Raw genomic sequence first — 27,251 nt, forward strand, 5'->3', positions numbered from 1 at the left:
TACGTTCCTCTGTATCCCATGGGCTTTCATTTTACTGACCAGTCTGCCATGTGGGACCTTGTCAAATGCCTTACTAAAATCCATGTAGACAATGTACACTGCACTACCCTCATCAATCCTCCTTGTTACTTCCTTAAAAAATTCTATTAAGTTAGTAAAACACGAGCTTCCCTTAACAAATCCATGCTGACTATCCCTGATCAATCCATGCCTTTCTAAGTGACCGTTTATCTCACCGCTCAGAATTGATTCCAATAATTTACCCATCACCAAGGTCAGACTGATTGACCTATAATTATTTGGCCTATCCCTCGGATCCTTTTAAAACAATGGTACAACGTTCACAGACCTCCAGTCCTCTGGTACCTCACCTGAACCTAGTGAGGATTCGAAAATGATCTTCAGAGCATCTGTTATTTCCTCCCTGGCTTCCTTTAACAACCTGGGATACAATCCAACTGGCTCTGGTGATTTATCCACTTGCAAGGATGTCAGACCCTCTGGTACCTCCTCTCTCATTATGCTTATCATATCTAATATCTCACACTCCTCCTCTTTAACTACAATGTCTGCATCATCCCTCTCCTCTGTGAAGACAAAGACAAAGTACTCATTAAGAATCCTGCCCACATCTTCTGCATCTACGCATAAGTTACCTAGTACATATCTGATAGGCTCTACCCTTTTCTTAGTTATCCTCTTGCTCTTAATGTACTGATAAAACATCTTTGAGTTTCTCTTGATTTTACCTGCCAATAGTTTTGCATGTCCTCTCTTTGCTTTCCCAATTTCCTTTTTTACTTCACCCTGCATTTTTCATATTCCTCTACGCTTTCTAAAGTATTAAGCTTTTTGTGATCGTCATAAGCTTTCTTTTTCTGTTTTATCTTACCCTGTAAGCTTCCAGATAACCAGGGGGCTCTAGATTTGGCAGTACCACCCTCTTTCTTTGTCGGGACATGTTTACACTGTGCCTGTAGAATCTCGCTTTTGAATGCCTCCCACTGGTTTGCCACTGATTTTCCTTCAAGTAACTGTATCCAGTCCACTTTTGCCAGATCACCTCTCAGCTTCGTAAAATTTGTCTTTCCCTGTTTTAGAACTTTTAGTCCTGTTTTATCTCTGTCCTTTTCCATAATAATGCTAAATCTAACTGTGTTATGGTCTCTCTCTCCAAAATGGTCATCCACTGGTACTTCATCCACTTTTCAAGTTTCATTTTCTAAGACAAAATTTAGAATTGCACCCCCTCTCGTTGAGCTTGTTAGATGCTGGCGAAAAAAGTTCTCTTGAATACAGTTCAAGAATTTTTTGCCCTCTGTACCCTTCACACTGTTAGGGTAGTTGAAATCCCCAACTATTATTATCCTATTGTTTTTGCACTCAGATATTTGCCTACATATTTGTTCTTCTATCTCCCTCTTACTATTTAGGGTTCTATAGTACACTCCTAGTAGTGTGGCTGCCCCTTTTTTATTTCTGAGCTCAACCCATATGGTCTCATTTGATGATTCATTTAGCATATTATCCCTCCTCACAGCTGTAATTGATTCTTTAACTAATAATGCTATGCCCCCTCCTTTTTTTATCCCCCTCTTTATCCTGCCTGAGTACTCAATATCCAGGGATGTTGAGCTGCCATTTTTGCCCCTCTAGAAGGCAAGTTTCCGTTGTAGCAATGCTATCATGCTGCCACGTGTCTATCTGTGCCCTCAGCTCATTGGTTTTATTTTCTATACTCCTTGCATTTCAATAAATACCTTTTACCACTGCCAAGTTCTTGTACTGTACACTTTTTACCCTTTGCTTCTTCTGTCTTTTAGGCAGTCACTCATTTTCTGCCTCCCATTCCCTGCTCTGAATTTGTTCTATCTGAAACTGCCTTCAGTTTCCCATCCCCCACCAAGCTTGTTTAAACCATCCCCAACAGCACCAGAAAACCTTCCTGCAAGGATATTCATCCCAGTCCTATTCAGGTGTAGACTGTCCAGCTTGTACAGGTCCCACCTTCCCCAGAACCAGTCCCAATGCCCCAGAAATCTGAAGCCCTCCCTCCTACACCATCTCTCCAGCCACACATTCATCTGATGTATTCTCCTATTTCTACACTCACTAGCACATGGCCTTGGGAGTAATCCAGAGATTACTACCTTTGAGGTCCTGCTTGCTAATCCCTTTTCTAACTCCCTAAACTCAGCCTGCAGAACCTCATCCCTCTGTCTACCTATATCGTTGGTAGCAATGTGGACCACAACTTCTAGCTGTGCACCCTCGCCCTCCAGAATGCTCTGTATAGCCGCTCGGTGATATCCATAACCCTTGCACCAGGGAGGCAACATACCATCCTAGAATCACATCTGCAAACACAGAAACGCCTGTCTGTTCCCCTAACTATAGAATCCCCTATCACTATTGCTCTCCTGTCTTTTCTCCTCCCACCCTGCACAGCTGAGCCACCCATGGTGCTTTGGTCATGACTCTCGCTGTACTCTCCAAAGGAACCCTCACTTCCATTGGTACTCAGAATGGTTAGAAAGTGGGATACCCTCCGGGGCCTTTTGCATTACCTGCCTCGTTCTTCTTGTCTGCCTGGCAACCACCCAGTCCCTCTCTGCCTGCGCTCTCTTAAGCTGCAGGGTGACCACTTCCTGAAACATGCTATCCATATATCTCTCATCCTCGCGAATGCAGCTCAGTGACAGCAGTTGCTCCTCAAGTTCCAAGATTCGATGCTCAAGTTTTTGCATTTGGTGGTATTTTCTGCACTTGTAGTTGTCCAGAACATGGGTCAGGTGTGCATTCAACAGGTGTGAACAGCCTTGTCATGCCTCAAATTATTTATTTATTGCACTAAAATTGGAAGTTAAATAAACACAATAAAGTGGTTATAAATAGAATGAACAAACGAGTAACCACGTACCAACTTTTGGTATTTTAGCTTCTACTTAGTAGATAGATTTAAATGTTAGAGAAGAAATAAAAATCAGCAGAAAATGAAAATAAGACGTAAGAAAATACCCACCAGATACTCACCGACTAGTTCCCTGTGCCTTATCGCTCACTCTCCCCTCTTGCGCTGTTTGTAGCTCCAAAGTCTCACCCAGACAATCACCTACTTGCTTCTCTGTGATGTCACACCTCGATTTTTCTTTCCAAACACCGGCAGACTGGCGGCAGTGATAACAGCAGCAGCAGCATCTAGCCCTGCTCTGATCTCACTGTTTCCCGGTGAACTCTCGCACTCTCTCTCTCCCGGGATCTTTATGTCCCATTTCTCTCTTGCTGATTCCCAGTGAACTCTCGCTCACTCTCTCTCTCCCAGGCTCTTTATGCCCCACTCCTCTCTCGCTGTTTCCTGGTGAACTCTCTCCTGGTCGCTCTCTCTCTCGGACTCTTTATGGCCCATTCCTCCCTCACTGTTTCCCGGTGAACTCTCACCAAATCTCAACCAAATGTAAAGTCTTATACTTTAAACTTAAAATCTCAACAGATCATTCCCCATATGACTTTTCCTTCCACCCAAGAGCACCACTATACTTGGAGGGTCTTGGTGTTCATTCACTTCTCCAAAATGTATCACAGCTCTTAAGAATTCATTTCGATTCTCTTTAGTTTCCCAGCTATTTTCCGAGGTATGAGATTTCTTGGGGTCCTTCCGCCAGCATCTGCTAGGCGAACCCTTCAACTCTCCTTCAACACCTCACGAATCCCCAGCCTGAGCATGGGCTTCATTGAAATCAGAAACACCCCTTGGCTCCCAATAGCCCTTTACTACCGAGTCCAGCTGCTTACAAAGCCAACTGATTTTCTGTGAGCAAAACACAGCGTTAAAACACCTGATCAAACGGCATCTCCCTGGATAATCCATCCCCATAGTAATCCCAGATAGACATTCAAGCTAACTACCTCCAACTCCAAAACATCTCTTTCGTTCTGGATAATCACATGAATAATTCACATTGCTCACCAAGACAGGACAATTCTCTTCAGATTTACTGGCATCTGTTTCCCAACTAAATGAGCCCACCTGCTGCTTTTTGGGTCTGACCCCTCTAACATTTACTCTTTAATACACATGGAAAGATCTTTGAAGTGTAAATATCTTGGGTGGTCCGGCAACCCTTTGAATTCCAGAATTTCAATTGCCTGACATCTATCAATTTAATTTCCCGAAAACTAAAAGTGACCTCTATAAACAAATATCAATACAAACCATGAGCTAGAGGATCATAACATGAGGAGAATTCCAAACTCATTTCACCTCCTCTGACAAGATTTCCCAGCTAGACGTCAAGAGATCATGGATTTTTTTTTGTTTCCAAATTGAAGTCCACCCTTCTGCCTTCTCCATCCCTTCACTCCCCATTCTTCCATTCTTTCTAATCTAGCATTCACCCCCATACAGCACTGCTGTTTTGTTACAAGTTTGGCAAGATTTCTTCAATGAGGTCCATCACCTTGTACTTTGACCCATTTTTAACCTGGCTACTAGCCACCCAACTTCCCTTTCTTGGTCAATGCTTGTTGTGATTGTCAGTCTTCCCTTTTCCAGTTCAAGTGCTTGGCTCATTCCTACTACTGCCTCCTTAAAAAGTCCACTCTGGTCCCTCTACCATGCTACCTCTAACCTATTCTTCCTCGCCATGGTTTTTTATCACTGACCACCCCTGTTCAAATTTCTCTAACATAGCCTTTTCTAACCCACTTCACTAGACCACTTCACTAGAATCTCCCTCACTAAAGTCATCTGATAGATTCTGTGTGACTATCCTGCTCATCCCCTTCATCATCTCTGCTGTCTTCAACGCAGTTGACCATCTGTTTTTCTCCGTTATCTCTCTTCCACGATCCAGATCCATGGCACTGATCCCACATGGCTCCATTGCTGTCTATTACACTATATCACTACATGTCCTCAAACCGTATCTTCTCCCACAACCATCTGGTCACCTTGAAAAGAGCCTAGATCCCATTTTTTTCTCTCTCATCTTCATCGTTTACATGCTACTCATCAAGAGATTCATCTACAACCCTGGGGTCAGTTTCCAAGTGTACACCATTGACACCCAACTCCTGTCTCTCCACCCCTTCACGTTTGTTACTCTACTGTTCAACTCCAAAACTCAACATCAAGCCCCAGATGAGTTGTCACTTCCTGCAGCTCAACATTAGCCACACTGGAGCCAACGTGTTAGGTCTGTGCATTACCTAAACAGTTGGCAATTCATGTTGTAAGAAATCTGATAATGAGATGATTTATAGGCCTGACATAAAACCCAACCTTGGAGGCCCAGGAATGGAACAATTGAAACTGCAGAGTCTCACTCCAGCAGGTAGTAAATTGTTCTGAGAGGTTTTTGTTCAAATTATTTTCTCACTTTTCCTTTCTGTCTCTTTTTTATCTCTAAATCCATTCTTTCTTTCCTGCTCTATTTTTTTTCTGTATCTAATTTGATTCAAATTCGCCCTGTTTCTGTCTCCTTTGCTGTTTCTTTCCTTAAATTTAATTGGTAAAGGAAATAGGCCATTGGACCCAACCTTCATGAAATCACAGATGCCCTGTTTCCCACACCGTGCCGTTCTCTGCTCACATTTTCAGCAAGTAACAGCACAGAAATAGTACAATCTGAAGGGTAGAGAAAATAATCCAATAGGTGAGCTCACCTCGAGATGCCCTGCTGTACAAATTTCTGAGCTCTTGTCTCACTCCATCATGGCCAAAACCCATATCCATGTCTTCATTGCCTTGAGGGACAGTTTCGCCAATGGTTTCTTCACTGGCCTTCTTGTTTCCACCCAGCATGAACATCAGTTAATCCAAATCTCTGTGCCCACACAGAATCCCCCATAGCTATCACCCCATCCTCAACCAACTCCAACTGGAACCCTGTGTCCCAGTGTATCATTTCAAGCTCTTCTCATATTCAGATGCCTCGTCCCACTCTATTCGGTAATTCTCCCAGTCGTACCTTACTCCCACCCTCAGTCTACACCCTCTATTCCTCTAACTTTAGATTATTTCTAGTTACCCACTTCACTGGAGGTCAACCTTTGAGGCCATTCCATCCCCTGCCCCTGTCCCATGGATCTCTCACATCACCTAACTACTCTCCTCCTGCCTTCAGGATATTCCTAGAATTCCAAGACGAAGACTGTGTTTCCAGTCTCCCTGTCTCATCCTGTTCCTTTCTACTGCCTCTCTCCCCACCTCCCCCTCCCACCATCCTTTTGATGGGATCACTATTTAAATGCACATTCACTTGTTGTCATTTTCATTCACAGCCAGTTTGTGCAGTCAGCTCTGCTTCAGTGAATAGTAGTAAGTGAATATATTTGTGAACAGAAATTGAAATTCCCAAAACCTTCCAAGCCTGAACCATTATACTCAAGCCCATCAGCTGGTTTATTTTAGCTGTAATCACTTTATGCCCAGATAACAGATATTTATCTGACTTATGGCTCGCTTACCTCTCAGTTGTGTCTCATTTATCTTTTCTGATGTTGTATCAGACCTTCACAGATGCCAAGCTTCATTTACTGAGTAACTCTCTCTGTAGTTTAGGTGATGGTTTAGACACTGGTCTTTTCCCTTATGGACTTAGGTTCAAATCCATTTTAGATATCTGGGATGAAGGTGTCACTGAACGAGTGTAGGTGAAAAGTGCCAAGCTGTCCTTAATTGGCAATCTTACTCAAAGAGGAATGGTTTGGAAACATTAATGCTGAAGGAGTGCTGCTCTCAGCTTCAGACTGTAGCTGGCTGTGCTTGATGCTGACCAGGGTGCATGATTTGTGAACCTATCCCACCTTCCCAGCACCTACACCCCTGAACGTGGTGAGTCCCACTCTAAGTCGAGTGGATTATGTGCCACGTGGTTTGGTGCTGAGCTGCAAAGGCCAAGAAGATCCCAGTTTGGAGGTCTGGTCTGTAATGAGCTTGGTCATTTCAGCCTTCACCAGTGCGAGTGGCCTCGGCATCTCATAGAGTCATGGAGTCATTAGGGCACAGAAGGAAGCCATTCGGCCTATCGAGTCCATGCTGGCTCTCTGTAGAGCAATACAATCACTTGCATTCCCCTACTGTATCCCTGTCCCCCTGAAAGTTTATTTCCATCAAGTACCCATCCAGTTTCCTTTTGAAATCATTCATGATCTCCGCTTCCAGCACCCTTGTGGGCAGCGAGTTCCAGGTCATTACCACTTGCTGCGTAAAAAAGTGCTTCCTCACATCCTCCCAGCATCTCTTGTCCAAAAACTTTAATCCATGTCCCCTAGTTCTTGTACTATCAACTAATGGGGATAGTTTTTCTTTGTCTAACCTATCCAAACCTGTCATAATCTTGTACACCTCTATCAAATCTCCCCTCACTCTCCTTCGCTCCAAGGAGAACAACCTTAGTTTCTCCATCCTAACTTTGAGGCTAAAATCCCCCATCCTCAGAACCATTCTGGTAAATCTCCTCTGCACCCTCTCAAGGAACCTCACATCCTTCCTAAAGTGTGGTGACCAGAACTGGACACAATACTCTAATTGTGGCCTAACCAGAGCTTTATACAAGTTCAGCATAACATTCCCTCCTTTTGTTCTCAATGCTTCTATTTACGAAGCCCAAGATCCCGTATGCTTTGCTAACTACTCTCTCAGTATCTCCTGCCACCTTTAAAGATCTATGCACATGTACTCCCAGGTCCCTCTGCCCCCAAACATTCTTTAGAACTGTACCATTTAGTCTATATTGCCTCTCCCAATCCCTTTTGCAAAATGAATCGCGTCAAATTTCTCTGTATTAAATTCCTGCTGCCACTTGTCTGCCCATTCTGCTAGCCTATATATGTACTGTTGCAGTCAATTGATATCATGCTCACTGTTGACCACATCTCCAAGTTTGGTGTCATTGGTAAATTTAGAAATTTTACTCTGCATTCCAATATCCATGTCAGTTATATATGTCAAAAAAGCAGTGTTCCTAGCACTGCTTCCAGGACTGAAGTCCCTGACAGTGTCCAGTGATTTCCTGGGCATTCAGTAAAATATCTGGAAGCATGAAATGCTGGTATAAATTCCAGATGGACAAGGCTCCTGACTGGAGTCCACAACTAGAAATTCAGGAGTGTCCATTTTTGCTACTCAGAAAGGGGTGGGTTGGAGGGCCACTGATTCATCATCATAGAACTGGCACAAAACAACGTGCCACCAGCAAAGACTGGAGGGAGTGTGGACACCCAAGACCGACTTTAGGCCTGGTTAAAGAATGCCTTGTTTGTCCTTAACTAATACAGCAGTCAGTGCATTCATGGGCAGAAGTGTGGGCTTCCTTCCTGTCTGCCATCGTGGGGCCTTAGTAAGCTGCAGAAAGCCTGGAAAATGGGATCTACAGCTACATGGACCAATTTCTAGGTCACATTTATAAGTTCTGTCCTTTAGTGGAATGCTCACAGCTTGATTCCCAAAGCCTGCACTGACTGAACTATCAAATCCTGTAGGGTGTCGATGTTTTGACTGCCATTGATCACCCTCACTCTGCTGAGAAAGCATATAATTGTGCAAAGATGGGTGACTGGTCAGAAGATTGGACAGAATATAAAAAGCAGCAAAGAACGATTAGAAATTTAATAAGGAGGGAAAAATTAGAGTATGAGAGAAAGCTGATGAGAAATATAAAGATATAGTGAAAGAGTTTCTATAGATATTTACAAAAGAAAAGAGGTAACAAAGTGAGTGTTGGTCCGATAGAAAATGAGTCTGGGGAATTAATAAGGAAAATAAGGAGATGGCAGATGAATTGAACAGGAATTTTGCATTGGTCTTCACCACAGAGGATACAAGTAACATCCCAGAAATAGCTGGACATCAGGAAATGGAAGGGAGGGAGAAACTCAAGAAAATTACAATCACCAGGGAAGTGGTACTGAGCAAATTGTTGGAGCTGCAGGCTGACAAGTCCCTGGGTCCTGATGGACTTCATCGTAAGGTGTTAAAAGAAGTGGCTAGTGAGATAGTTGATGTGTTGGTTTTGATCTTCCAAAATTCCCCAGATTTGGGAAAGGTTCCATTAGATTGGGAAATAGCAAATGTAACTCCTTTGTTCAAAAAGGGAGGGAGATAGAAAGCAGGAAACTACAGGCCAGTTAGCTTAATATCTTTCTTGGGAAAAATGTTAGATGCTGTTATTAAAGACATTCCAGCAGGGCACTTAGAAAAATTCAAGGTAATCAGGCAGAGTCAATCTGGTGAAAGGGAAATCATGTTTCACCAATTTATTGGAGTTCTTTGAAGAAGTAACATGTGCTGTGGATAAAGGGGAACTGATGGATGTGCTATACTTAGATCTCCAGAAGGCATTTGCCACATCAAAGGTTATTGCAGAAAATAAAAACTCATGGTGTAGGGGGTAACATTTTGGCATGGATAGAAAATTGGCTAGCTAACAGGAAACAGAGAGTAGGCATAAATGGGTCATTCTCTGGTTGGCAAGATGTAACGCATGGTGTGCAACAGGGATAAATGCTGGAGGCTCAACTTTTTACAATTTATATAAATGACTTGGATGAAAGGACTGAAGATATGGTTGCTAAATTTGCTGATGATACAAAGAAAAGTAGGAAAGTAAGCTGTGAAGAGGACATAAGGAGGCTACAAAGGAATATAGATAGGTTAAGTGAGTGGGCAAAGATCTGACAAATGGAATATGATGTGGGAAAATTTGAAATTGACCATTTTGGCAGGAAGAATTATAAAGAAGCACATTATCTAAATGGTGAGAGATTGCAGAGCTCTGAGATGCAGAGGGATCTGGATGTCCTAGTGTATGGATCACAAGAGGTTAGTATGCAGGTACAGCAAATAATTAGGAAAGTTCATAGAATGTTAGCATTTATTGCAAGGGGAATTGAATACAAAAGTAGGGAGGTTAAGCTTCAGCTATACAGGACATTGGTGAGACCACATCTGGAGTACTGTGTGCAGTATTGGTCTCCTTATTTAAGGAAGGATGTAAATGCATTGGAAGCAGTTCAGAGAAGGTTTACTGGAATGGGCTGGTTGTCTTATGAGGAAAGTTTGGACAGGCTAGGCTTGTATCCGCTGGAGTTTAGAAGAGTAAGAGGCAGCTTGATTGACAGGGTGGATGTGGAAAGGATGTTTCCTCTGGTGGGAGAATCTAGAACTAGGGGTCACTGTTTAATTATAAGGGGTCGCCCATTTAAGACAGAGATGAGGAGAATTTTTTTTATCTCAGAGGGTCTTGAGTCTTTGTCACTCTCTTCCTCAAAAATTGGCAGAAGCAGAGTCTTTGAATATTTTTAAGGCAGAGGTAGATAGATTCTTGATAAAGCAAGGGGGTGAAAGGTTTTTGAGGGTATGCGGGAATGTGGAGTTGAGGTTACAATCAGATCAGCCATGATCTTATTGAATGCCGGAGAGTCTCAAGGGGCTGAGTGGCCTACTCCTGCTCCTAATCGTATGTTTGTATTCTGATGTGGCCTGTGCTTGTTTCCCACAGAGGCGCTCTCGCTGGCTGTCGTCATCGGCGTGGCAGTTGGCGCTGGAGTGGCATTCATTGTCGTCTTGGCAACCATCACAGTCATCTGCTGCTCGCGCTCCCAGAGAAGTAAGTGTGGAATGGGAGCTTCTTATGTTAAAGAAGTAAAGAAACCCCACCCCACAGATTAAGTGTGAGGGCAATACTATGGCGAGATGGAGTTCAATGTGGACAAATGTGAGTGAGTCCACATTGGGCCTAAGAAAGATAAATTATTGTGTTTCATAATTGGTGTGAAACTAAGAACTGTAGAAAAGTCCAAGTACATAAGTCAGTTAAAACTAGTGGACAGGAACAAACAGCAATCAAAAGGTTAATAAAATGTCAAGTCTTTATCTCAAGAGGGCTGGTTTACAAAGGAATGGAAGTTGCAATTCAGTTATACAGAGCGTTGTTCAGACCCCATCTGGAGTACTATTCAGTTTTGCACACTGCACCCCAGGAAGGAAATATTGGCCTTGGAGGGGGGCACAGCATAGATTCACCAAAGTGATCCCGCGGTTTAGATGGTTAAATTATAAGGACAGGTTGCAAAAACTTGACTTGTATTTCACTGAGTGTAGAAAATGAAAGGGCGATCTGATCAAGTTGCTTAAAATGTTAAACATGTTCAATAGGGTAGATATTGAGAAACTATTTCCTCTGTGGGGGAATCAAGTGGGAGCAGGCATAATCTTAATATTCGAGCTAGGCCGTTCAGGAGTGAAATTGAAAGCACTTTTTCCACACAAAAGGAAACAAAAATCCGAAATTCACTCCCCCAGAAGTCTGAATGCTGGGGCTCACTTGGAGATTTCAAGACTGAGATTGATAGATTTTTGTTGGGTAAGGGCATCAAGGAGCATAGGCAGGTCAAAGGAATTGAGATGCAGATCTCCATGATCCAATAGAATGGTGGAGTAGGCTCAAGGGGGTGAATGGCCTACTCCTGTTCCGATATTCCTATGTTTTCCTCCAACTCACCTACCTCTTTCCCAGGCCTCATTGTCCTGGTTGCACTCGCTCACCCTTCCAGCTACCCACAGCCTCATAGTTACCCTCCCCTCCACCCCTTTATCCCAGCTACACCTACCATGTCCACCCTCCCACCCACACCTACCATTCATCCAGGCCCTTCAACTACAACCAGTGTAGGACCAATAAAAAGGGGCAGAAGGTAAGTTGTACAAAGGTGGGTGTGTACTTTTGAACCAAGTATTTAACTGTCTGTAGAGAACTGAAGAGGATGGGTTTGGGCTTGGCTGATACCATCCGCAATTGGTTCATGCTTGATTGGGCTGCTGGCACCCACTCAGCCCGAATCCCAGTAAAAGTCGCCGCCTTAAGGAGACTAGAGCAGAAACATTAGAAGCTAAAGATTTTTCAGGTGATTAATTGGACTCCCGCTCACTTTAATATTCCAGGGTGCTTCATTAGAGCTCGAAAAAAACATTCATGGTGGATAACGAAAATCCCATCTGGTATACGCATTGACAATTGTCAGGTGAAGAGTATACTTCCATCCTTCACAAAGACTAACTGTTTGAGAGAGATTAAACCATTGAGACGACAGCACTTTCCTTTCATCAACAGAAAACAAAGTTCAGGTAATGACTACCCAAACCCATCTCTTACATACCACGTGACTGTAGACTAGCTTCTTTCTCATCATGTCAATGAGACCAGATGCTACCTCCCCGAGACCCTTCTATACCCCATCCTGCTCCCCAAACCTCTGTCGTAGGTAGACAATCTCGCATCCACGCCATTCCACCTCAAAGCCTCAACCAAAAAATGTTCAATAGAAGCATAATTCTTCAAGGATGTGAAGCATGAATTGATTTTGACTTGGCCTTTTCAATGGTCAGAAATCATGCTTCAATCCCAGATCTGTCACAGGTAGAGTTCCTTTGAATTTTTCTCTATTATTCCTCCTATGTTCCAAATAGACCATCCTGCATTCTTCTCCCCACTCTGTGAAAGTCAAGATTCATTGCACCATCTCCAATTCATACTCATTCTCTATCAAGAGCTCAAAACTGTTTGACACCTTGCTCCTCACAGTGTTCCCTCGCCCCTACAGTTCACAGGTTTTTAAGACCAGTGCTTGACATCACTGAACCAATACATCTTGAGTTACTTTATTTTCTCATTTATTCCTTTCAAACTTGGTGGTCCTCCCCTCAATTTCTTTGAAAACTAGTTGCGCCTGCACAATAGTCATAGATTGCAGTGTCAATCATGGCTTAGTCAATAGCACTCTTGCCTCTGAAGTTGTGTGTGCAAGCATCAATCCAGTGACTTAAGCTCAAACTTCAGGCAGACATGTGGAAATGCTGCACTGTTGCAGGTGCTGTCTTTTGGATGGGATATTAAACCGAGGACCCCTCTGCCCTCTAAGGTGGACGTAAAAACTCCAGTGGCACTATTTCAAAAAAGAGCCTGGCATATCTTGCCAATGTTCTGGCCAATATTTATCCCTCAAACAACATCAGTAAAATAGATTACAAAAGCAAAATACTGTGGATGCTGATAATCTGAAATAAAACTAGAAAATGCAGAAACACTCAGTAGGTCTGATAGCATCTGTAGAAAGAGAAACAGAGTTAACATTTCAGGTCTGGTGGTCACAGGCCTCAAACATTAACTCTGTTACTCTCTCCACAAATGCTGCCGGACCTGCTCAGCATTTCCAGCATTTTCTGCTTTTATTTCACTAAAACAGATCATCTGGTTATTATCACATTGCTGTTTGTAGTGCCTTGCTGTGTGCAAATTGGCTGCAGCATTTCCTATATTACAACAGTGACTACACTTCAAAAGTACTTTGTTGACTGCAAAGCACTTTGGGAAGGCCTGAGGTTGTGAAAGGTGCTAGAGAAATGCGGATTCTTGCTTTCTTTACTTGCTGATGAACTATTTCAGCCCCTCTATTTTGAGGTGTGAATGGGATACTGATGAAACACAAACACAAACAGTGTGCCTGTAGCTATTGAACAAAGCCCAGGACAGCTCCAGGAGGGAATGCACTGTAAATAGGAGAGGGAGAGACAGAGGTGAAGGGGATTTTTTCCTCAGTTGCTTTTGTAGAGTATCCTTATCCCTACCCACAGGCCAGAATATAGTGCCTTGTTTTAAGTTTACAAGCCTCTGGTTAGCCGCACACACTTTGTTTACAACTCCCTGAAAAATATGGGACAAATGATGGATTAAATTCTTCATGAGTATTGTCACTGGAAAAGAACTTTCTGATAACATAGAAAATTGGAGTCCAACATTGCTGCTCCCAGTTTGTAATCAGCAATTCTAAAACCACAAACAGAGCACCAAGAGATGCCAGAGAAATATGAGCGAATGTTGGAGTCCAACATTTTCAATCGATTTGTGTGTTTCCAACATGTGCTTGCTTCTTTGTCCCTTTGTTTTCAATTTATCACAACCTCTTACAAGTGAACCTGTTGTCTAAGAGTGGGATCTCCTAAACTGGAGTGAATTCTTCACGAACTGTGATGGCACTGAAACATACTGAAACAGAGCCCATGTGTAAAATCAGACAGAGGGTATGTTAGATGGGAAAGGTAGGTGCAGAGGCCCTGGCTTGAATTCTAATGACTGCTTTCATGACGATGAAAGATGATTGGAAACAAATAAATAATGAATGTCACCACATCTCCAGACGCTTGTACTTCGAGCTTGTGGCTCTCCACTTTACTTGTCTCCATTCCTTTAAATTTCCTTATCATGCATTTCTCTGGACTGTGCAAGCCCTACAAAGCATGTTGTATCTGGACTTCCAGAAAGCATTTGACAAAGTTCCACATGAAAGGCCATCAGTTAGGTTCAAAGCTTTGAGGAAGCAGTGTAGATGATGAAAAATGGTGGAAGGATAGAAAACAATGGGTACTTGTCAGTGGGTGGGAATCATGAGCAAGGTGCATCTGGGTGTATTTGAAGCACATGGTTGCTAATTGTCAGTCATGGTTTGGGCTCAAGAATCCAATGCAAATGTGTCAAATTTGCAGATGATGCCAAACTGTGGAAGGTAGCCAAATTAATTGGCGAAGGAAGATCATAAATAACAGAATAGGTTGCATAAAATACGCTGGTAGGTGGAGAAATAGCAGATGAAATTTACGACAGCCAAATGTAATGTACTGCATACAGGAAGGAGGAATGGGCAATGCACATACTCCATGAATGATGGCGAAATGACTAAGAATCAAGTCAAGAAAGACCCAGGACCTTAGTAGTCTTGAAGTTCAACATGTCCAGCCGATGCAATCAACAAAGCCAGTGTAATGTTTCCTATAGAACCAAAACAGTAAAAGACAAGTCAAGGCAAATCATAATCAAACTTCATGGTGCTCACACCAAACCACACCTTCAGCATGGTATCCAGTTCTAGTCAACAAGACGCAAGGGAGACCTTCAAGTTTTGGATGTAGTTCAGAAAAAGAACTATAAAGTTAATCCCAGTCTTAGATATGTCAGTTATGAAGAAAGATGGGAGGAATTTTGGCTTTTCAGCCTTGTAAGGAGATGTCAGAGTTGATTTTGTAGAGGCACACAAGATGATAAACAGTATGGACAGTATGTGTAAAACAAAGCTTTAAACTATTTAAAGGTAAATTTAGGGCTGTTATCAGGAATTAATTCTCTGCAAAAAGCAGGGCAAACATATGGAATGAGCTCCTAGATAGAGTAACGGAAACAAAATCCTGGAATTATTTAAGATTCAGTTAGATGTGCAATGTGGGTGGCATACAGATGGACGACTCCAGATGTGTTGATGTGTCAAATGGCCTTCCTGAACTGTAATTATCTTGTAATTCTGTGGCCTGGCTGTGTTTGCACCTGGAGTTGTGAACATAGGAACATTGGAATTAGGAGCAGGGGTAGGCCATTCGGCTGCTCGAGTTTGCTCGGCCATTCAACTAGATCATGGCTTTTCTTCTGCCTCAACACCATTTTCCGCACTATCCCATTATCCCTTGATATCTTTAATATCTAGAAATCTATCATTCTCTGGCTTGAACATAGACAATGACTGAGCTTCCACAGCACTCTGGGGTAGAGAATTCCAAAGAGTCACCACCCTCTGTGTGAAGAAATTCCTCCTCATCTCAGTCCTAAATGGCCTACCTCTTATTCTGAGACTGTGTCCCCTTGTTCTAGACCCCCCAGCCAGGGGAAACATCCTTCCTGCTTCCACCCTGTCAAGCCCTGTAAGAATTTTGTTTGCTTCAATGAGATCACCTCTTATTCTTCTAAACTCTAGAGAATACAGGCCCAGCCTCCTCAATCTCTCCTCATAGGACAATCCCGCCATCCCAAGGATCAGTCTGGTGAACCTTCGTTGCACTCTCTCTCTGGCAAGTATATCCTTCCTTAGGTAAAAAGACCAAAACTGTACACAATACTGCAAGTGCGGTCTCACAAAGGTTCAATACAATTCAGCAAGACTTCTTGACTCCTGTACTCAAATCTTTTTGCAATAAAGGCCAACAAAGCATTTGAATATTATTTAAATAAGTTTAAACTGGAGAATTGAGTGGTGGTGGGATTTGCTCCAATTCTAAGCAATTTAGAACTAAATTTAGACCAACAGATGAGAACTAGCCACATTAAGTGAGAAAACAGCTCTGAATAATAAACAAAAACCCTTTACATTCTCACTACAGACATTTCCTATGGGTAGTTACTTAGACTTGTGTGGACCAAGGACGTGTTGGTTTGAATGGCCTGATTAGATACTCTAAATGCTATGTAATGATATGAAATATTCCAGTATGCCATGCCCTAAATGTAAGCGATCCATCCCAGTGGGACCCCTGACTGCCTGTCACTTTAATCACACCAAATCCCGTTCATCCATCACCCCTGTCCTCAGTGACCTGCACTGGTGCCCAGTTAAACAATGCTTCAATTTTAAAATTCTCATACTGTTTTCAAATCCCTCGGTGGCATTGCCACCCCCTTCCCCCCACCTACTCACCACCGCCCCCACCCCCACCCCCCCTCCACTATCTCTGTAATCTTCTCCAGCTTCACACCCTTTGAGTTATCTGCTCATCTAATTCCCGCCTCTTCAGCATCCCCAATTTTAATTGCTCTGCCATTGGTGGCTGTGCCTTCAACTGCCAAGGCCCTAAACTCTAGACTTCCCTTCCTCTCCGCCTCTCTACTTCTCTCTCCGCCTTTAAAATGCTACTTTAAAACTATCGCTTTGACTAAGCTGCCCTCATATCTCCTTATGTGGCTCACTGTCATATTTTGTTTTACAATGCTCAGTGAAGCAACTTGGGGCATTTTATTCCATTAAAGGCACTACACAAATACAAGTTGTTGTTGTTGCTGAATATCCCACCTAATTTCAATGGAGCGTAAAAATCAGGCATCGGACTTGAACCTTTCCCTATTCCCAATGGGATGGTTAGGTTAACATCAGGTTTAAACAGGGCATGGAATACTATAATATTTCATATCATTACATAGCATTTAGAGCATAGAATCAGGCCATTCAAATCAACACATCCATGCTCCACACAAGTCGAAATAACTACTCATTAAAACTATTATTAACACAAACCTCTCTAATTTGTTGACAAATGTCAACCTCAATTTCCTTCCAACTGTGTAGATTGTTCAATATACTCCCAGTTCTAACACCAGTTCCTTGTTGTTTGTCGCCTCAACCCAAAGAGGTTTTGATTGAATCACTTCTCTGTTTAAATCTATATACTCTGTGCCACAATAATGTGGCTGATTTAACACCCCTTCCTACCTAATATGAGCCAGACAATGCGCTGTTGGATTGTGTCTGACTGTAACACACCTGAAGTCACCTGTTACTCCAGATTCAGATGATTTGCCTTTTGTGGACGTGTATCTAATGCCTGTGATGGGAGCAGACATCCAATAAGATAAGGGAATACCAATTCCGACCACTTAAGCATCCCCAATTTTCTTTGCTCCGCCATTGTTGGCCCTGCCTTCACCTTCCTCTGCCCCAAGTCCTAGAATTATGTCACTAAACCTCTCTCTCCTTTTAGTCGCTCTTTCAAATCTAGCTTTTTGACCAAGCATTTGGTTACCTGTCCTAATATATCCTTATGTGGCATGGTGTCAAATTTTGTCTGATAACACTCCTGTGATGCACTTTGGGAAATGTATTATGTTAAAGGTTCTATGCAAATGAAAATTGTTTTTATTGCTGCAGGCCTTAAATTCCAACTCTGAATATTTTAACCTTTCTTGTTTCCTTCCTCCTGTTTTTAACAGATTGTCAGTAGGGACATGAAGAGTGTAACTGACTGGTGCACTTGTTACGGTCAAGTGAGGAGGGGTTGAAGGGCTTCCCTCGTCTCCCTCTCCTTGTTTGACCACAACAAATTTAATTCTTTCTTAAAGTGGATGTATTGGCCAATTCAGTAGGTGTTTGATTACTTACTTGCTATGATCATAACAAGAAACAATCGGACAGGTTTTCTTGAGTTAATAAAGAAATAGGTTAACTTTACTGTACCTAAGCCAAACTAATAAAATAATAAACAATGCACCAACTTTCACTCTCGCACACACTAGAGGTTTACACACACACAAATAGGTTACAGAGTGGGGCAAGGTAGATTGGTTGAGGTAGAGTCCATAAAAAGGTATACAGTCTGTGGAGTTTGTTGATTTGGCTGGCTTCTAGCTGAATTCAGTGGTCCTGTGGCTTTTAGTTTGAAGAGGTAGATGACTGTTTTGGTGGGTCTCATGGAAACAGTGATGCAGATGATATCCTCCAACGGAGGTTTCTGGTTGGTCAGTCAGCAGGCAGGATTTGAAAGCTTTCAAGCTGGAATGGAGAAAGAGAGAGCGACCCCACTTCGAGTCGGCACATGTCAGAGTCCAGTTACTTCTCCTCTGCTCCTCTGAAAATACACCAGCTTTAAAAAAACACAGATAGGGAGGGGCTTGTCACATGACAGTCACTCAGTGATCCAAACATAGCAGTTAACAGTATTTCTCTGCTTGCTGAAAAGAACAGGTAGTTCGTTTAAACTTCTGGGGTCTTGGTTCTTGTTGGAAAATGAACAGACATTTTGTCTCGCTCCTCACAGTCCTTTGCAAAGTTGAATACAGTGTCGCAAACTAGGTGATCATCTTGAACTGCTAGCAGTCATCCTGTTTTATATGTCTTTTAAAATGCCTTCAAAAAATACAAATTCAGATCTCCAGTTAGTGGATTAAAGAAAATTGTCATTCAACAAAGCACATTGGCATAACACATTGTAGTGATCTTTTCTGCAACTTTATGTCACATGTTCTTATGTCACTGGAACCTAGGATAACCAGAGACCAGGGAGAGAGAAAAGATTGAGAAAATTGAAAAACATATGAGCTAAGAGAATAATGACAATCCCTCGCAGCAATAGTCTGAGGACCGGAACTGGTGCGTGATGAGTGTTTAGAAGGAGCTCCACAGAGAGAAGGAGCTGTACCTGAAATCAGAGGATTAAGAAGCAGATTCTGAATACTAGACCGATCCTGATTAAAGAATCAGAAAAGGCAATATAAGCTTCAGGGGCAAGCAAAATTGAGCAAAAAGGTTTTAAAGGCAGCATGACGAGGAAGCAGGTTGGAGAAATCTTCACTGGAATGCAGTAGAAAGTAAATGAGCAAAATCAGAGAATCCAGAGCTTGGATTTACAGCGTCTGTGAAGTCACCTTGCAGAAAGAGACAAGTAGCAGGGGGAAATGAAAAAAGAACCAGTAATTGGGAACAGAACAAGTTTGTAATTTGTTAATACCAAATTGTGCGTGTGAAAGACAGTGCGAAAGAGAGAGAAACTTAGTGAGTTTAAGGTAAAAGATTACTTCTAATTGTTCCTATATGTTCAGGCCAAAGGGACCACCAATTAGCATGGCACAGGCTATAAAGCTGACAGCCATGGTTCAGTGGGTAGCTCTTGTACTTCTGGGGCAGAAGGTTTTGGGTTCAAGTTCCCATTTTGTGACACAAGCACAAAATCTAGGCTGATACTTCAGTACAGTACTGAGGGGTGCTGCACTGTCAAAGGTGCTGCCTTTTGGATTAGATGTTAAAGCGAGGCCTTTTCTGGCATCTCAGAGGGCTGTAAAAGATCCCAGGATATTATTTTGAAGAAAAACACGGGAGTTTTCCCTGGTGTCTTGGTCACTATTTATCCCTCAGTCAATATCAAAAATAAATTATCTGGTCATTTATTTCATTGGTGTTTGTGGGAGTTTGCTGTGCGCAAATTGCCCACCAGGTTTCCTACATTACAACAGCAATTACACTTCAAAAAGTGGTAACTGTAAAGTGCTTTGGAATCTCCTAGGGTTGTGAAAGTTGCTGTTTAAATTTAAATTCTTTCTTTAAACTAGCTGTTCATTTTATTGAACAGTAAACAAAAATGAACAGAATTAAATACAAATGTAATCACACACTTTATTATTCTCAGTACATCGAATGTGTCTCCTGTACTAACTCTCAACTTGAAGCTGATCAGTAGCTATGTGACTGCTCAGTATCACAGACACTCTGCTGTGCATCCATCACTACCAGGTGCAGAGTGACTGATGACAGAATGTCAGTTCACAAAACACCCTCAAAACCCTTTGACGATCATTTTGGAATAAAGGACATTAAACATGTATCTCTCAAACTCCTTTTATCTGATCAGCCATTCATAGGATTCAAAACTGTATTTCCTCGCAAAATACAGATGCCAATCAAACATATACTCCTATAGGTGCAACAGGACACCTGTCTTTGGATCGAAAATGATAAATCTGCACCAACAGCAGCTTGTAAATCAGAAGAGGTTGTCGGATAAGGGGTTAGTGGCATGTGAGAAAAAGAGTTAGGTATGAGCATACCAGCATCTTCAATGGCTTTAGCCCCACCACTGACCACGGCCTCAGTCATGGCCGCGTCAATGGTGGCGAGCACCTTTTCCTCCATGGGGGTAAGGACATGCAGTCGTGCCTGTCCCACACTGATTAGCTACTGCTGCCTCTGGTTGTGCATTACCTTGCCCTACACGAGAAAGGGAAGTGTGTCAGTGAGTGTGGTGCAATCTGTTTGGGTGATCTGGCTGTTATGGTTGAATATCTGGCAGTGTGTGCAGTGAGATGTGGGTGTGAGGCTTGTAGCAGCACAAAGTATGTGAGGGTGAGGTGAAGCTACATTTGGTATGAGTTGTGATTGACATGGAATGTGGTAGTTGAGTGATGGGGATGTGGTGAATTGACCTGTGGCTAAGGCTACATATGAACATATGAACTAGAGCAGGGGTAGGCCACTCACCCCCTTAAGCATTCTCCGCCATTCAATAAGATCATGGCTGATCTGATTGTAACCTCAACTCCACATTCCCGTCTACCCCGCAACCACCTTTCACCCCTTTGCTTATCAAGAATCTATCTACCTCTGCCTTAAAAGTACTCAAAGACTCTGCTTCCACTGCCTTTTGAGGAAGAGAGTTCCAAAGACTCATGACCCTCTGAGAGAAAGGATTTCTCCTCATCTCTGTCTTAAATGGGCGACCCCTTATTTTTAAACAGTGACCCCTAGTTCTAGATTCTCCCACAAAAGGAAACATCCTTTCCACATCCACCCTGTCAAGAACCCTCAGGATCTTATATGTTTCAATCAAGTCGCCTCTTACTCTTCTAAACTCCAGCAGATTCAAGCCTAGCCTGTCCAACCTTTCCTCATAAGACAACCAGCCCATTGCAGGTATTAGTCTAGTAAACCTGCTCTGAACTGCTTCCAACACATTTACATCCTTCGCTAAATAAAGAGTCCAATACTGTACACAGTACTCCAGATGTGGTCTCGCCAATGCCCTGTATAACTGAAGCATAACCTCCCTACTTCTGTATTCAATTCCTCTCGCAATAAATGATAACATTCTATTAGCTTTCCTAACGACTTGCTGTACCTGCATTCTAACCTTTTGCGATTCATGCACGAGGACACCCAGATCCTTCTGCATCTCAGAGCTCTGCAATCTCTCACCATTTAGATAATATGCTTCTTTTTTATTCTTTCTGCCAAAATAGACAACTTCATATTTTCCCACATTATACTCCATTTGCCAGATCTTTGCCCACTCACTTAACCTATCTATATCCCTTTGTAGCCTCCTTATGTCCTCTTCACAACTTACTTTCCTACCTATCGTTGTGTCATCAGCAAATTTAACAACCATACCTTCAGACCCTTCATCCAAGTCATTTATATAAATTGTAAATAGTTGAGGCCCCAGCACAGATCCCTGTGGCGCACTACTCGTTACATCTTGCAACCATCTCGCCAAAGTCCTTGGCCCTCTGCCTTCACCAAGGCTCCCTGTGGATGATGACATCTCTCCTCCCCTCCAGCTCTTGTGCCAAGGTCTCCAGTGCAATATCAGAAAATCTTGGAGCCCATTCACTGCCATGTTGTGTCATTGTTGTGTTTTTCACAGGTCATAATCAGTTGTAGAATGCTTGTCAGCATCTCCTCCAGCCATAATGTACCTCCCCTTTAAGAGGTGCAGGCTTGTTTTAACTTATGCCAGCCTGTCATTTTATGCCCCGTGCTCAATGTTCAGCCAATCAACAGTGGATTTAGCACTGGGCTGCAAGCTACAATCATTTGAACAAAGTTTACAAGCTGTCCGCATCAGAAGCAATGGGTGCACGGTAATCCCACTTCATGATTTCACCACCCGTTTTCAGACCCTGTCCGGTTTCACGGCCTGTGTTTTTCCGCTGGGTTCTTGCCACACTTATCCCTGCTTCCCTTGTTTCGTGTGTTTTGGGTGACTTTGTGCACCATGCTGTTCCTCCCACTTCTCCTGAACAGATGCAAAAAGCACCTTCTTCGTTAAAAACCCAAGGAATTTCAGGAGAACCTTTAACAAGAAAACCCACCATGAGTGTAGGGTCAGTGGGTTAACATCCATCAAAAATTTTCTTGCTCTGGGCAAATGTTAGCAAGAGCTCCATTAACACAACAGCACAGAATCTGCACATATTCGACAAGGTTCCAGACAGTCTGTAAAAAATTGAAATTCCCAGAGCATTCTAGCAAAGAACCACAATCAAAGTAAGTTCAGGCAGTCACAGCTTGTCAGCATTCATCTTCCCTTTGAACTGCACACTAACTGGCAATTCTGTATTAGAATTGGTGTGCAGAGTCAATCTAGGCCATAGATGACTGTGTGTGTGGTATTAAAGGCTTCACTCAGCATGGCTAAAACTGTCAGTGACTATGTATTGTGCTTATGATTCTTTACTTTTACCAATTTACTTCCTTGTGATGTAACATGTCCTGGGGCATCCAATGGAGCATAAGGATCAATAATTACAGCCAGCACCCTTTAACAGCACTAAGAAACCCTAGAAATAGCTCACAGGAGCCCTGTCCAGCTGCTCACTCGGCCATTTGGTGACCAAGGATTGTAGCAAACTAAGGAAGTGTTACAAGAAGGAAAACAAGGAATATATGGGATGAGTGACCATTCAATCCCACCCCAAAGTGTCAGGCACTGATTACATAGTCTATATAAAGCCTAAACAGTAACCCTTAATGGCTCTGCTGGAGGCTGCCTCCAAAAAGGTACATTTTTTTAAAAGATACTTAACGAAGTAGAGCCAAGCAGAGGAGGGATGCTCCTTCCAGCTCCACAGCACTCCTGAGAGCCTCTGCCAACCCCATTTCCCCCTGAAACCCCCTCCACTGGACCTACCCAAGGGTGTTGGCAGCAGCCTAACCTACCTCCTGGACAGCGAGCTGTCCGGGAATGCACAGTAAACTTTCTGCTGTTCGTTGGTGTTAACTCTTCCAGTAGGCATAGTTTCAAACTGACCAACCTGCTTCTACCTCACTACCTTTTGTACTTTCACAGTTCTCTGAAGCAAACCTTCATGTACACACAAATACACACAGCGAGGGTTATAGACAGGGTGGCTGAGATGCAAGCATCAGATGAGTCATAGGTTTTTTGGGTGAAGAAGAGCTGTGGCTTAGTCGGTAGCAATTGCACCTATGAATTAGAAGGTTGTGGTTTTAAGCCCCATGCCAGAAACTTAAGCACAAAATCTAGACTGGCATTTTCAGTTCAGTGAAGAAGTGCTGCAATGCCAGAGGTACCAACGTTTGGATGAGATCTTAAATCAAGGTCCTGTCTACTCTCTCAGGTTGACATAAAAGATCCCATGAAACCATTCAAAGAAGTAGTTTAGAGTTTTAGAGTTTTAGTTTTAGAGTTTTAGAGATACAGCACTGAAACAGGCCCTTCGGCCCACCGAGTCTGTGCCGACCATCAACCACCCATATATACTAATCCTACACTTTTCCCATATTCCTACCACATCCCCACCTGTCCCTATATTTCCCTACCAGCTACCTATACTAGGGGCAATTTATAATGGCCAATTTACCTACCAACATGCAAGTCTTTTGGCTTGTGGGAGGTAACCGGAGCACCCGGGGAAAACCCACGCAGACACAGGGAGAAGTAGGGGAGTTCTCCCTGGTGTCTTAGCCAATATTAACCCCTCAATAATCAATATACTCCTTCGTCAATATTTACCCCTGAGCATAGGAATAGGAGAATCGATCAATTTAACATGTGGCTGCAGAATTGCTGTAGGAGGGAGGGCAATAAATTTCTGAGGCAATAGGACCGGTTCTGGGGCAGGTTGGACCTATACAAGATGGATGGACTGCACCTTAACAGGACTGGAACTAATATCCCCAAGGGAGATTTGCTAGTGCTGTTGAGGAGGTTTAAACAAGCTTGTCAGGGGAATGGGAACTTGAAGGGTAGCTCAAATTGGAAGGAAGTAAAGCTGGTAACAGGAGGTAGAAAAGTAGCAAATGACATTTGAAGGCAGGCAAAACAAAGGTGAGCATCAACTAGGCTTAGAATGTCAAGAAGACAAGGTTAAGGGCACTCTACCTGAATGCACACAGCATTCACAACAAGGTAGATGAATTAAAGGCCCAAATAGAGGTAAATGGGTTTATCTATTTGCCATACGGAAATGTGGCTACAGAATGACCAAGACTGGGAACTGGATCTTTGACACTGAGGAGGAACAGGCAAAAAGGAAAAGGAGTGGTGTTGTGCTGATAATTAGGGACGGGATCAGTACATGAGTAAGGAAGGATCTCACATTAGAAGAAGAAAATGTGGAATATGTTTGGGTGGAACTAAGAAACAGCAAGGGACAGCAAACATTGATAGGAATTGTTTATAGGCCACCAAACAGTTCTGGTAGTATGGGGCATGGTACTATTCAGGAGATTAGGGAAGCATGTGGCATAAGTAATACAGTAATCATGGGTGATTTAAATCTGCATATAGACTGGGTAAACCTAATGAGCACTAATGCTGTGGAGGATGAGTTTCTGGAGTGCGTTAGGGATGGTTTTCTAGAGTAGTATGTTGAGGAAACGACTGGAGAACAGGCTATTTTAGATCTAGTATTATGTAATGAGAAAGGGCGAATTAATAATCTTATTGTAAAAGAACCTTTAGGGATAAGTGACCATAATATGATAGAATTTTACATTATGTTTGAAAGTGAGGTAGTTCGATCTGAAGCCAGGGAGTTAAATTTGAACAAAGGAAATTATGAAGGTAGGAGGGGAAAATTGGCTGAGGTGGATTGGGAAAATACATTAAAATGGATGACAGTACATAGGCAGTGGATAGTCTTGAAAGAAATATTGCATAGTTTACAGCAACTATACATTCCTTCAAGGCCCCAAAAACCCCAAAAGTAAAGGCAGTCAACCGTGGATAACAAAGGAAGTTAAGGATTACATAAGATTAAAAGAAAAGGCCTATAAAGTTGCCAGAAATAGTAGTAAATCTGAGGATTGGGAGGATTTTAGAATGCAGCAAAGGAGGACCAAGAAACTGATAAAGAAAGGGAGAATAGCATATGAATGTAAGCTAGCAAAAAACATAAAAGTGAACTGTAAAGGCTTCTACAGGTACGTAAAAAGGAAACATTTGGCTCAGACAAATGTGGGTCCATTACAGGCAGAGTCAGGAAAATTTATAATGGGAAATAGAGAAATGGCAGAGAAGCTAAATGATTACTTTGTGTCTGTCTTTACTGAGGAAGATACAAGAAATCTTCCAGAATTAGAGATCCACGGGGTTGGGGGAATGAGGAATTGAAGGAAATTAGTATCAGTGAGAAGGTTGTATTGGAGAAATTAATGGGGCTGAAGGTTGATAAGTCCCCAGGACTTGATATTCTACATCCCAGAGTGTTGAAAGATGTAGCAATGGAGATAATGGATGTATTGCTGATCATCTTCCAAAATTCTATAGATTCTGAAGCGGTTCCTGCGGATTGGGAGGTCGCAAATGTCACCCAACTATTTAAGAAGGGAGGGAGAGAGAAAACAGGGAATTACAGATCTATCAGTCATTGGGAAAATGCTATAATCTATTCTAAAGGATGTGATAAATGGACACTTGGATAATAATGATCTGATTGGGCATAGTCAACATAGATTTATGAATGGGAAATCATGTTTGATGAACCTGATAGAGCTTTTTGAGGATGTTACTAACAGAATTGATAAAGGGGAGTCAGTGGACGTGGTACACTTGGATTTTCGGAAGGCTTTTGATAAAGTCCCCCACAGGAGATTGGTTAGCAAAATTAAAGCACATGGGATAGGAGGTAATAAACTGGCATGGATTAAGGATTGGTTAACAGGCAGAAAGCAGAAAGTAGGAATAAACGGGTCATTCTCACGTTAACAGGCTGTGACTAGTGGGGTACTGCAAGGATCAGTGCTTGGGCCCCAGCTGTTCACAATATATATCAATGATTTTGATGTGGGGACCAAATGTAATATTTCCAAGTTCGCAGATGACACAAATTTAGGTGGGAATGTATGTTGTGAGGAAGATGCAAAGTGGCTTCAAGGGGATTTGGACAGACTTAGTGAGTGGGCAAGAATGTGGCAGATGGAATATAATGTGGAAAAATGTGAATTTTTCCACATTGGTAGGAGGAATAGATGTGCAAAGTATTTCTTAAATGGTAAGACTTTAGAAAGTGTAGATGTACAAAGCGACCTGGGTGTCCTTGTCAATAAGTCACTGAAAGCAGGTGCAGCAAGCAAGTAGGAAGGCTAATGGTATGTTAGTCTTTATCGCAAGAGGATTTGAGTACAGGAGTAGTGAAGTCTTGCTTCAATTGTATAGAACCTTGGTTAGACTGTACTTGGTGCACTGTGTGCAGTTTTGGTCCCCTTACCTTAGGAAGGATATTATTGCCACAGAGGGAGTGCAACAAAGATTCACCAGACTTGTTCCCGGGATGGTGGGACTGTCCTATGAAGCGAGATTGGGGAAACTGGGCCTGTATTCTCGACAGTTTCGAAGAATGAGAGGTGATCTCATTGAAACCTACAAAATACTTAAAGGGATAGACAGGGTAGATGCAGGTAAGATGTTTCCCCTGGTTAGGGAGTCTAGAACCAGGGCCACAATTTCAAAATAAGGGGGAAACCACTTAGGACAGAGATGAGGAGAAATTTCTTTACTCAATGGGTTGTGAATCTTTGGAATTCTCTACCCCAGAGGGCTGTGGAAGCACAGTCATTGAGTATGTGTAAAGCAGAGAATGACATAAGGGGATATGGGGATAGTGTGGGAAAAAGGCATTGAAGTGGATGATCAGCGATGATCATAT

The 27,251-nt window shown here is 42.6% G+C and overlaps 1 protein-coding gene across 1 annotated transcript in view; it reads left to right on the top strand.

Annotated features, from left to right (window-relative positions):
• The window catches only part of LOC137381558 (kin of IRRE-like protein 3), a 252,294-nt gene that overhangs the window by 206,713 nt on the left and 18,330 nt on the right, over positions 1-27,251 (top strand). Inside the window, exons 12-13 of the mRNA XM_068054252.1 lie at positions 10,503-10,610; positions 11,960-12,127. Of these exons, the coding sequence (XP_067910353.1) occupies positions 10,503-10,610; positions 11,960-12,127 (276 nt within the window). The remainder of the gene's footprint in view (positions 1-10,502; positions 10,611-11,959; positions 12,128-27,251) is intronic.

This window comes from Heterodontus francisci, chromosome 22 (assembly GCF_036365525.1).
Source record: "Heterodontus francisci isolate sHetFra1 chromosome 22, sHetFra1.hap1, whole genome shotgun sequence".
In the NCBI taxonomy this organism is placed as follows: domain Eukaryota; kingdom Metazoa; phylum Chordata; class Chondrichthyes; order Heterodontiformes; family Heterodontidae; genus Heterodontus; species Heterodontus francisci.